We start from the raw sequence: 13,048 nt of genomic DNA, 5'->3' as shown, positions 1-13,048 counted from the left end.
CGCCGGCGGATCTCCACCAAATTCGGGGGATCCCTTCAGCTCGAGCAGCCCTCTCGAACGCCACTCTCGACATGTCGGTAGCCCCCCGGGATCGCTTGATCGGTCGGCGCCGGACCGCGAATTTAACCACCCGTAACTCCCGAACCCCGGGGGCTATCGACGCGGGGGTGGTCTCATTCGAAAGCGGGCCTCTAGACGTACACTCGATTCGCGTTCAAGAGGGTTCCTCGAGCTGAAGGGATCCCCTGTATTTGGTGCGGATTCGCCGCACCGTTACGGAGATATGGCCGTTCAAAGTTTCAATGGTTTTCCATAGACTTAAGCTTTAAAGCGTTTCATCCAGGTCACCAGTAGCAAACAACAGAGCACGCTCTGCTGGACAAACTAAGTAATTACACCATTTCAAGCATTTTATTTGCGTTATATGTTCTGTAAAAAAAATGTCATAGCGGCGGCATATTCGCCGATACCGATATATTGGCGACAGGCTCATATAGGCCGATAATATCGGCAAAACTATATATCAGTCGGGCTCTAATAAACACTAAAACAATAACATTACCAATGATGTCCAGATTTTAAATGACAACATGACTGACAACAGGGTTTCTAATAACATGTCCGAAATGTTCATATAAAGCTTTGAAAAAGTTTCATAAAATGGTAAACTTAACATTTCAGCCTGAATTGTTTAAATGTGTAGAATCCACTTAAGCTTGTTTTTCATCAGTCGGTCAAAATTTGACATGCAAATTCAGTCCGTTTTTTTTGGCCAGACAAAAACTGCACACAGGCTGAATGTAAATGTAACTCTCTGTAAATCCACTCTCTGACAGCAGGTGGCGCTCATGGAACAGCAGAATTAGAGCGGGTTTTTCTCCATGGACAATTGCAATTGTAATTAAGAACACTACTTTATTAGGTATTACATGAAGCGAAGGAGTAAAACAAAATGCCATCAAATCTTTTCTGAAGCACTAAAACCACCCAGCTTTTTCATTACTTTGTCAATTGAAAAGATCCTATCTACACAACCGTCCTCAGCCGACCTCACTGGTCCAGACAGAAAACACTGGTTATTGCTGCTGGAGATTTGCACAGAATCCTCTCAAGGGCAAGGTGAAATCTGCAGACCGCTCTCGTCGCCAGGCATTGAGCTGCATTGAAACACACAGCTGTCCGTGGGGAGTGTGATAATGGGAGCAGTCTGGCAGAAGACCGGGGACAACTACCCTCCAGAGAGCTACTGGGCATGTCAGATCTCTCTATCTGCAGCAGGACGCCTCAAGGCTGGGACGATATATAGTATACAATGGTAGAAAAGTGACATTTTGCTTTATCATTAACTTACACACGAGAGCTGCATGCATCTGCATTTAAAACATCAAAACACACTTTATCATTTGGAACCAAACAGGCCAATTTTTTTTTTTTTATCGTGTTGAGTCTTAGATGTTGGATCAGTCAGTCAAATTTCTGGCTTGGCAGATGGAACAGGCTAAGCAAACATCTGGCATGTAAATCTGAGGGGTAAACGGGCAAGACATGCAAAAGAGAAGAAGCAGCAGCAGTAAACTCTCATTGGCGTGTTATATACGCTCCTCTGATCACAGGGTCACTAAAGGTGTTCGTAACGGCTGCGCCAATGAGTCAGGGAAAAGCCAGCAGTATCTCAGTGAGAGACTGGGACTGGCTGCCAGGTGACTGATCTGCATGCTATTATCGCTAATGACAACTGTTAACAAGATAGAAACTAGCAGTGAAAAATGCGTAATCATTAGCTATATTAAAATGAAAAGGGGGTTTGCAAAGGAAATAAATATATGTATACTTCTGCTCACCAGGGCTGCATTTATTTGATTAAAAAGACAATAAAAACTGTAATATTGTGACATATTATTGCAATTTAACTGTTTTCTATTTGGATATTTTGTAAAATTGTAATTTATTCCTGTGATCAAAGCTGAATTTTCAGCATCATTACTCCAGTCTTCAGTGTCACATGATCTTCAGAAATCATTCTAATATGCCGATTTGCTGCTCAAGAATCACAAACAACAGTGTTGCTGCTTAATGTAGAATACAGTCAAAAATTGTGAAATATTATTACAAATTCAAATAAGTGTTTTCTATGTGAATATATTTTAAAATGTCATTTATTCCAGTGATGCAAAGCTGATTTTTCTGCATCATTACTCAGTCTTCAGTGTCACATGATCAGCATTTATTTGAAATAGAAATCTTTTGTAACATTATACGTCTTTAATTTAATGCATCCTTGATGAATAAAATTATTAATTTCTTTAAAACCTTTTATAGACTTTTACTTTAATATTAATACAATTACAGGAAAAAAAAAGACCTGAAAATTGCTATATTTGTGAACGGGCAATTGAAACCATTATTAAAAAGTGTCATGAAATACCATAGTATTTTGATTTATACCATGGAACTGAATGATTATGACATTCATCTACTATGGTATTTACAAGATTCTCTAAAAATACCATGGTTTTACATGGCATAAGTGAGCTGAGTGAAGGGCAAAGGTCAAATCTTGGGTGTCTGTCAACAAGGTTCAAATAATTGGTTTCCTTTAATGCTGATAAGATTAAACACCAAATGCTAATTAATGATTAATAAGTCCCGGCCATAGTCAACTGGTCCGAGGGAACATCCCATCAACAAATGGTTTAAAACTTTAACACCTTTAAAAACAGACACCACACTGTACATATGCATGAGCTACTAGTCCAACCGGCCAAACAGAATCTAAATCCTGATTGTAGAGGACTGAGATTTTAAGGATTCTTTAAGGATCAACAAAGCATTTAAAGACCAGAGAATTTGGATGTTTGCTTTGAAAGGGAGGCGGCTGTGCTGTAATCCCTCTGGCCAGGGCGGATCACTTTCCTGAACTGTGGGTGACGGTGGTCTGCTGAAAACACTGATTTACTACAGCCTAAAGCAGTTTCACTCTCTGAGGTCATGGGAGATCAATTTAGAGGTAGCATGTAACGAATCAATGAAACGAGAGAACAGAATGAACAATGACAGCTGAATTCTGCAGAAATCTGTGATGCTTTCTTTGGAAATCTGGGCCTGTTGACTTATTTCCTCATGTGACATTTACAGAACGTTAGTCAATATTGAAATACTTCAGATGCAACAGTGTTGTGTTAAACTAAGGCAGGGATTCCCATTTTTTTATATATTATTTATTAATTTAATTGAATGTAATTTTTAAATATTTTAATTTAACAATTTTATTCATTTTGATAATTTAATTAAAAAGGTTTATTTAATTTAATTTATTAATATTTTATTTTTAGGATTTAATGAAATATTAGCTTTTCATCAACTCATAATCCCCCTAAATTTCCCTCAAAAACCTCAGTTTGGAAAACCCTGGCTTAAATGAAAGAGGATATACTCATTTGAAGCTTTCAATAAACGTATTCATCAACCAGATGGCGTTTGGTCAACTAATGCATTTTGCGGTCAAATATTTCTGCGTAATATCTCTATACTGCATAACTGGCTGGTTAGTTATTATAGATGAAGAATTTCACATTGTCTCTTGAGGAGTGGCAACCTGAATTACTGCTCTGCCAGATGACGACACAAACAACACCAGAGCAATTAATGCAATCTGAACCCACCTGACAGGAGTTCATTTAAACTGTTCTGATGCATTAATCTAAACCCCACGTCCCTCGGTTGGCATTCAATTTCCACCATGCCGATTAATGAGCCCTACTGTATGAACTACTTCTTGCCATCTTCAGGCTGTGAGACTTGGCACTCACTCTCCATGATGAGCATTTATTAATAATGAACAGACTCTGAAACATTAATGCTTAACCCTTGCAGAGGCGCCAATTCATTTGGACAGATGGATTGAGATTTAAACTGTAGATACTGTCGACAAGCAGAGGAGCCAGACTGAACACAGGCTGACTGTGAGACCCGACGTATGCAGAGGACAAAGCCAAACCAAAAAAGCAGCATTCAGTCAGACTCTCAAGGGCCAAAGGGTTTAGGACAATTAAACCTGATACTTGGAAATAAATCAAGTCCAATTTGCTCCAAAACAAGTGAAAATGTCAAAAGGACAAGTAAAAAAACTTAACAGTGAATAATTACTTAAATTTCTCTTCCTCAAACAAACATGTGACCCTGGAGCACAAAAGCAGTCTACAACTTTAAAGGCGATTTTCTCAATATTTAGATTTTTTTGCACCCTCAGATTCCAGATTTTCAAATAGTTGTATCTCGGCCAAATATTGTCCTATCCTAACAAACCATCAATGGAAAGCTTATTTATTCAGCTTTCAGATGATGTATAAATCTTGATTTCGAAAAACTGACCCTTATGACTGGTTTTGAGGTCCATGGTCACATATATGGTATGACTTTAGAAGATTTATAATATAATATATAACACTGCAGTGCATGGTCTTCTGGACTGATTTATGATTGACAGATGTGTTTTCTATGAACTGTTTTATAGAACAGATCTGCCTTTGTTTTTCAGATTTTCCTAAATAAATAAAGAAACCCCAGCATACAGCTTTGGGATGACACAAGGAGGAAGAAAATTACAGAATTTTTTTCATTTTGGAACGGAATGAGAACTGAGATGTCAAGGAAACGACACGCAGACGGCTTCAGACTCGTGCATCAGGAAGAAAGTAGCAGTCACGGCTAGTAAACTGAAACAGGAAGAAGCCTGCAACTCAGCATTTGCACATACCTGACCTCATCTTCCCTCTTCGCTAACATCCTCCTCTCCTCTTGCATCACACGCCTGCTGTATTTCCCCAAAACATCACAAGCACTGAAAACAATCGTCAGGTCATGCACTAACCGCCTCACCAACAACAACCCACTCAGGAAGTAAACATGATTTAATAAGCCATATTACACTAATCAAAACAACGCTAAGCATTTAATTGCACAGGCCCAGTGCAGTTTGTACTCTCAGGTCAGTATGTACTTTAATTAGCACTACGTCAGGCGTCTAATTGACACTGTCCACTGTAAGGTATCAGTCGATGGCAAGCATGTAAGAATCTCAGGTTACCACTGTCCTAGTCTCAGATGGCGCACAATGACATGAAAACATGATGCACACGATGGCAAGAGCTGATTGGCTGATGCTGCACAGCTGCCAGGCGTTCCATTGGTCACTTCACATGTCAGTCTTCCTGCCTAAATGGACAGTTCTTGTCCGGATAAACTGCAGACTGGACCAGACTTCATGCTGACAGCAAGACCAAACACTGTTCTGATGTCTTTATCACAGTGTGAAAAGGAATATTTACTCTGGTAAATGGAGTAGCGTGAGAGCAGAGAAGAAAATGCCCCTGGGAAGAGAGTAATTGAGGGTCTCTCTGGGCCGATGAGCTCCAGGGCTTGCAAAATCGGCTACCAAAATGTATCACCGCCCTGCCCGACGGGCTATCTTGAACAGTGATATAAAATTCGTTCCTTGATTTGCATTGTTCACTAGCTTGTAGGGGTAAAACGGATCATAGTTGAAAATTTGCACGTGTTTCTAAGTCTTGCTGATTTAAACATTCAAGCATTTTAAACCATTCACTCGCATTCGGAGCTGCACACTCATTCAAAGCGCGCACAGAGAGCCGCGTTTCAGACAATGCGCGTACACAGAATTGATTCCTCTTTCGCATATCCTTGCATCTGAATGAACACATACACACAAAATTATCTCAAAATGACTGTCTCGGCAAGTATTCTTGTAAACACAGTCGGTTATGTCTTAAGTGAATGTAAACAGTGGAGAAAGAAATCTGAAGTGCATCATTATATTGGACCCGTGCATTCGGTCTTAAAGGGGCAGCAGCCTATAAATACCTGCTGTTCCATAAGCGCCACCTGCTGTCAGAGAGTGACATTTGTGTCTCATTCACAAAGCTAAAATCAGACCATTCTGTTTTTGCTTCAAATTTCGAAATTATACATCTAATTGCAATCTAAATAACATGTATTTAGCATCTTTGTTTGGATCATGATTAAAATGCAGTGGTAGCCTCTGATTTTACATGAAAAAAGCACAGCCAAAGCCTTTTTTGAAGGCCAAAGCCAAAGTTTGTTTATATGAAGAGATTTATTTTATTTGTATTATTTAAATATTTGATTTGGAATTGGTTTAAAAATTTCAGAAAAAAAAAAAAAAAGTGAGGCATTTTGTTGGAGAAATAATAAAAGGACACCTTTTCATTTATAATTTGTCTTAAATCTCATTTTGTTAAAAATGTATCGTGAATTGTATCGCATCGCATCGTGAGTTGAGTGAATCGTTACATCCCTATATGCTACTAGTTTTTGCTGTGGTATCAAAGACGTATTCTGTTATTTAAATAATAAAAAACCATATGTTTTTTTGCTCATCTGCAAAATGATCCGATCTGTTACTCAGAATCTGATATGATAATGCAAAATGATCCGAGCCGTGGGTTTTGTGATCTGTTGCACCCCGACTCTCTTGACTTGTTATTTGAAGAAAAAAAGCAATCACTGAAGTTTTTAATCATGCTGATTTGTCCACAGTGAAGTTCAGGCAAGGTCTTTTTTATTTTTTATTCGGGCTATTTAAATTAATTTTGGGCTACCAAAATCTGAAGAATGTCTGCCCGAAGGGCTACCAGCGATTTTGAAATGTTGCGAGCCCTGAGCTCACCGCACACCGCACACCGACAAGCTGTCAGCTTCATCACATTAAACGTCTAATTCACATGTACACTAGATAGGAAAATATTAATGCGCATAAATTCTGCAGGAGATTTTCTCAGAACTAACTTCACATTTCTGAGCCATTTTTACAATAATATAAACACTTTTTTATGTGTTACTATGACATATGAGTACTCATATCAACACATAACATATGTACACATAACACACACACACACATATATATATATATGAAATATATAGTTGATCACAAAAAATTATGTTATATTATATATCCATTTTTTACATTATAATATTTGATATTATAAATTACGACACTGAATATAAAAATAAACATTTTGAAATTATATAATTTATGTATTATATAGAAAATATTACATCATAATAAAATAAAAAATAAGTTTATGTATATATATATATATATAGTTGATAACACAAATTAAACTACTATTTTTTTATATTTAAAATACATTAATAATATGATATTATATACAATATTAATAATAATATTATATATATATTATATATACACACACACTTTTGTGATATTATAGTTTACATTTGTGATATTACTTATTTCTATATAACAAATACATAACATATATTGTGTTTTAAAACAGTATATTATACATCACGTATATATGTGGTATATGTGACGTGATATATATTAATTTTAATATATATTAATTATATATGAATACAATACATATATATATATATATATATAAAATTTCATAATAAAAATGTTTTATATTTATATACATCATAGTTGATCACACAAAATATGAAAACGCCACTAAATATGGAAATATAACACTTTTATGTTATGTTATTATATTATTTTTGATATTATAATGTGTGTATACTGATAGACAGATAGACAGATAGATAAATATTACATCATAATAAAATAAAAAATAAGTTTATGTATATATATATATATATAGTTGATAACACAAATTAAACTACTATTTTTTTATATTTAAAATACATTAATAATATGATATTATATACAATATTAATAATAATATTATATATATATTATATATACACACACACTTTTGTGATATTATAGTTTACATTTGTGATATTACTTATTTCTATATAACAAATACATAACATATATTGTGTTTTAAAACAGTATATTATACATCACGTATATATGTGGTATATGTGACGTGATATATATTAATTTTAATATATATTAATTATATATGAATACAATACATATATATATATATATATATAAAATTTCATAATAAAAATGTTTTATATTTATATACATCATAGTTGATCACACAAAATATGAAAACGCCACTAAATATGGAAATATAACACTTTTATGTTATGTTATTATATTATTTTTGATATTATAATGTGTGTATACTGACAGACAGATAGACAGATAGATAGATAGATAGATAGATAGATAGATAGATAGATCGATCCCTGTGTCTGAATATAATAATATAATCATACTCACCCAATTTCATCAGTGAAGCCAGCAGAACCCATAATGAAATCTCGAAGGGGAGCCGGACATGTTCATAATCGAAAGACAGAACCGGGAAGGGCTTCTTGGAGTAAGTTGTTCCGTTCCCGTTCTTCGCGTACCCGGGATCCTTGTTGCCGTGGGATCCGCCGTGACCGGTGCCCGTGTCTGGAGAGCTGGCGGCCCCTCCGAGGGGCATCAAACTGCCCACCAGGAGCCCCAAGACGAGGATGAACATCTTGAGCTCCATGTTTCAGAAGATGAGAGGACTCGAGCCTCTCCGGATACACGAGTCACACGGTATTATCTGAGCAGGGATGTTTCGTTTTAATCTACTAGTTAATTCCTGGATCATTTTCTGACTTCGGACTGACTTGAATCTAAAAGCATCTTGGGTTTCCTACTTCCTGGCTTGAGTGAAGCACTTAAACCGAGCAGCGCACCCTCTCCAGGTGAAGACAGCAAACCAGGAAATATAGACAGGTATGTGTGTGCGCGCGTGTGTGTATACCTGCATATAAAACAGGGAATATATGCAGGTATATAAGCTCAACTCAAATATTTGGTGTGAGAAGATTCCCTGAATGCATTACACTATAAGGTACAACTGATGTTCACTTTCTTCCTCCATCATCATCATCATCATCATCATCAAAGGACACTCAATGACAACTCCAAAACACTCCTCATCAAAACAGCCAGTCCTCCAATCACGTTTTCCGCATCTCGGTCGCTTGCTCTTCTGATAACACCCGAGCCTGCTGCGTCCTGTCCCGGTGCGCACGACGAGAAAAGTCGCTCGAACTACGGATGTCGGTGCTGTATTCTCGGCTCCTCGGCGCTCCACAAAGAACTTGTTCGACGTTTTTTTACACACACACACCGACTTCTTTTTCCATGCCTGCAGTCAGTGCGTGATGCAGAGCAAATATACGTACCCCTCTAAAAACACACCCTTTGGGCAGGTTTTGAGCAGTCACTGGGAGGGGTCTCTTCATTGGACTGCAGCGGCATCCAGTGGAGAGGAGGTAGGGTTGCCAGATCGCGTGTTTTTCCGCCGATTTGGGGATTCGTTAAAGAGGTAGTTCGTGTAAAATAAAATAAAGAAACGAAAGAACATTCTGTGAACATTTACTCACACTCATGTCGTTTCAGACCCGTATTACTCCTTTTCCTTTCTTCAGTGGAGCACTAAAAATGGTCAGTCTCTTTCATACAATAAGCGAATGGGGACTGGTGCTGTCAAACTTGAGGGAAAACAAAGAACCATAGTAGTCAATATATTTCCTCCTATTACTCACACTCGTGTCGTTTCAGACCTGTATGACTTTCTTTCCTTGTTGAAACACAAAAATATTAGTCATTCTCTTCCATATAATGTAAGTGAATGGGGACTGACGTTGTCAAACATAAAAAAAAAAGCACTACAGTACTCAATATTTAATTCCTTTACTCACACTCATGTCATTTCAGGCCTGTATGACCTTCTTTCTTCAATGGAGGACACACACACACACACACAAAAGGTCACTCTCTTCCATATAATGAAAGTGAATGGGGATGGGTGCTGTCAAGTTTTACAATGACAAAAACACCACAGTAATCAATATATATATCCTCCTTTTCCTCACACTCATGTCATTTCAGGCCTGTATGACCTTCTTTCTTCAATGGAGGACACACACACACACACACACACACACACACACACACAAAAGGTCACTCTCTTCCATATAATGAAAGACACACACACACACACACAAACACACACACGCACACACACACAGACACACACACACACACACACACACACAAACAAAAGGTCACTCTCTTCCATATAATGAAAGTGAATGGGGATGGGTGCTGTCAAGTTTTACAATGACAAAAACACCACAGTAATCAATATATATATCCTCCTTTTCCTCACACTCATGTCGTTTCATACCTGTAGGACTTTCTTTTTTACATTTAGCGCAAAAGTTCCTTATCACTCTTTTCTATATAATGAAAGTGAATGGAGACTGGTGCTGACAAGATTTAAAATGACCAAAAAAGCACCATATAGAGTGAACTGTAGTTCTTCTGAAGTCATATGAGAGCTTTCAATGATGAATAAACAGAAATCAAAGTCATTATTCACAGGAACCAATGCTTTGAAATGAAATATGATCATGTTTAAACGGTTTAGATGTCATTGATAGTTGAATGGATTTTCAATAAATAACATTTGTTTTCGTAAATAACAATTTTGCACATCACACAAAGCTTTAAATAGCATTCTATTTGTTTTTAATAAATGTACACAATACTTATAACAAACAGAATTGCATAGTCTATGTTTAACGTCAGATAGAAGTTATCAGATATATAAAATACAGTGTTTTTCTTTTATATCACTCAAGAAACCCTTAAAGCATGTCCTGCTTCAGTTGAAATTTATAGAGTTTAAGTAGCACGCATGCAGGCTGCATCCGGCAATAATGATCAAGTTCGATTTTATGTTAATACTTAATACTGATATGTTATATATAACGTCTATAAATGCAAGAAATTCTAAATAGGCCTATGTATAATCTGAAGTCTCTGTTTTTGATTTTGGGGTGTGACGAGCGACGAGTTTCGTTATCGGTTTGTTATTGTCATGCAGATCTGGCAACCCTGCTTGCCATGACAGGATGATTCAGTCAATTCAACAAACTCATGTTTTACTGTTCACTCCTAATCCATTGTTAGTCATACAACACTAACTGTGTTGCTTTCCAAGAATCAGTGCGGTTCCCGCCCTCTATCCTGTTCGTCCATCACGTCTATATCGCAGTTTCACCGCACAGAGCCACTTGTCCTTCATTCTCAGCTGAAGGGGACTCAATAGATCCAAAAAACTGCAATGCAGCTCGGCACACAGTCTGGAATGTGCATTTTGCATCTAAATTACTGTTATTGGATCTAAGTCATATGACAAAGTGTTTTTAAATGAAACCAAGTGAACTAACATGCACCAAAATAGCCACGTGAGACCAACTAGTAGTTTCATAATCCTCTTGCTGACTTGTGACACGACTGTCTACAAGTGGAACTAAGTAAACAACTCAGATGACTATAATCCCGAGGAAGGAGAAGTTAAAACGTGTACAGAATTGGTGTACAGAAGATCTATTGTATCATGCATTCACCTGCATTGTTTTTATTGGGCATCATCAGCAATTAGTTTTGACCACCCACATGTATATTCACACAGATAGCATGTAAACGCTGTTATTCCTAAAGCAATAATGAGCATCTGATTGTAAATGTTCTCTTACATATATCGTTGTCGTACTGTGCATCTAAACAGGACATCCTCCTTAGATGTTAATGAATAAACAATTAATACAGATGGGAACTGAAACCTGAAAGAAAAAGATGCAAAAGGCCACAAACATCTTCAAAAGGTCAGTGACTTCATTTGATCGTAAGTATGACTTTCACACCAGAATTAATTAAGAAATTAAATATGTATTCATCTTTTGCTCAAAGAAGTTGTATTGTGTGTCCAGATGTTTTACATATGATCCTCAATATTTACATTTTTACTCTTTTGTGTTTTGGAATGAATGACCTTGTATATCATTCAGCGACAGCGCTTTATAATTTTAAAAAACATTCATTTTGAATCAGTGTGTTTTAAATATCATACTTGCATGTTCTTTTTAATTTGATCTTGTGTATCATGCCAGGCAAAAATATAGCTGACCTCGTATTCAACCTAAAACCAGTAGATCTCTGGACCTTGACTTGAACATTTAAGAGGTTTCTCTGCATCCTGCAATTGTCCGTTTTCTGTTGTGGCTGCTTGAGCTTTTCATGTGCTAAAATAGTTTCCCTGCGATTCCAAGCTGCATCAAATACAGGATATAAAGCTGGAGTGGTCAGAGAAAGAAAAAAAAATGCAGATTTTATTGAGTCTTAAATGCATGCCGGGTTTATTCTTGCAACTTTATTATTATATTGAGTTCAAAGACTAAACAGTCTTACATTGTGACCCAGAATGTCAAAGGAATGACAAAACAACCCTAACCTTACATTACATTACAGGCAAAACTGAAACATGTTAACGACTTTGAGGCAGGGTTATTAACTAAAACTGAAACCTTAAAAACATTTTTATTGCTTGAAATAAAATAAATATTTACTGAAATACAAAAAATATATAATGAAATAAAAAATAAACATTAAATTAAATATTAAATAAAAAATATTAAATACTAAAATACTAACATTAAATAAACAATATAGTAAAATTGTAAAATAAAACATTTAAAAAATAACTTAAGGCAGCATTTCTTACTTGTTTAGTTAAGTACTAAAATAACTCAAACAAAATAAAAACTATATAAGCTTATTTAAAAAAAAACTAAAATGACAAAAACTAAAACTTTAACTAAAATTTAAATTAAAATAGAAAGCACAAAAATAAAATATAATTCAAAATATAAATAAATATTTTTAAAATATCTTAAAATACACAATAGCATATTGTAGCATTTATTATTAAATTACAAATGTATTTTTAGAAAGACACTGGTTATAAAATCATGATGTTGTGTATTTAAAAAAAAAAAAAAAGTTCTGTACAATTTTGTGAATAACATTAAAGGGGTCATATGATGCGATTTCAATTTTTCCTTTCTCTTTGGAGTGTTACAAGCTCTTGGTGCATAAAGAAGATCTGTAAAGTTGCAAAGACTAAAGTCTCAAATCAAAAGAGATATTCTTTATAAAAGTGAAGAGTCAGCCACGTCTACCTAAAACGGCTCGTTCTAACACGCCCCCACATATCTACGTCACTGTGTGGGA

At 35.9% G+C, this 13,048-nt stretch overlaps 1 protein-coding gene across 1 annotated transcript in view; it reads right to left on the bottom strand.

Moving 5' to 3' along the window:
* LOC107671463 (sodium/hydrogen exchanger 1-like) overlaps positions 1–9,159 on the bottom strand; it is a 44,595-nt gene extending 35,436 nt beyond the window's left edge. The window contains exon 1 of the mRNA XM_016464385.1: positions 8,204–9,159. Within this exon, the coding sequence (XP_016319871.1) occupies positions 8,204–8,462 (259 nt within the window). The 5' untranslated portion in view covers positions 8,463–9,159. The remainder of the gene's footprint in view (positions 1–8,203) is intronic.
* Positions 9,160–13,048: the final 3,889 nt, after the last annotated feature.

The sequence above is a fragment of the Sinocyclocheilus anshuiensis genome, unplaced genomic scaffold, assembly GCF_001515605.1.
Source record: "Sinocyclocheilus anshuiensis isolate Anshui unplaced genomic scaffold, SAMN03320099.WGS_v1.1 scaffold552, whole genome shotgun sequence".
NCBI classification, from domain to species: Eukaryota; Metazoa; Chordata; class Actinopteri; order Cypriniformes; family Cyprinidae; genus Sinocyclocheilus; species Sinocyclocheilus anshuiensis.
Note: the sequence above shows the minus strand (reverse complement) of the source record. Positions and strands in the feature narration are given on the sequence as shown.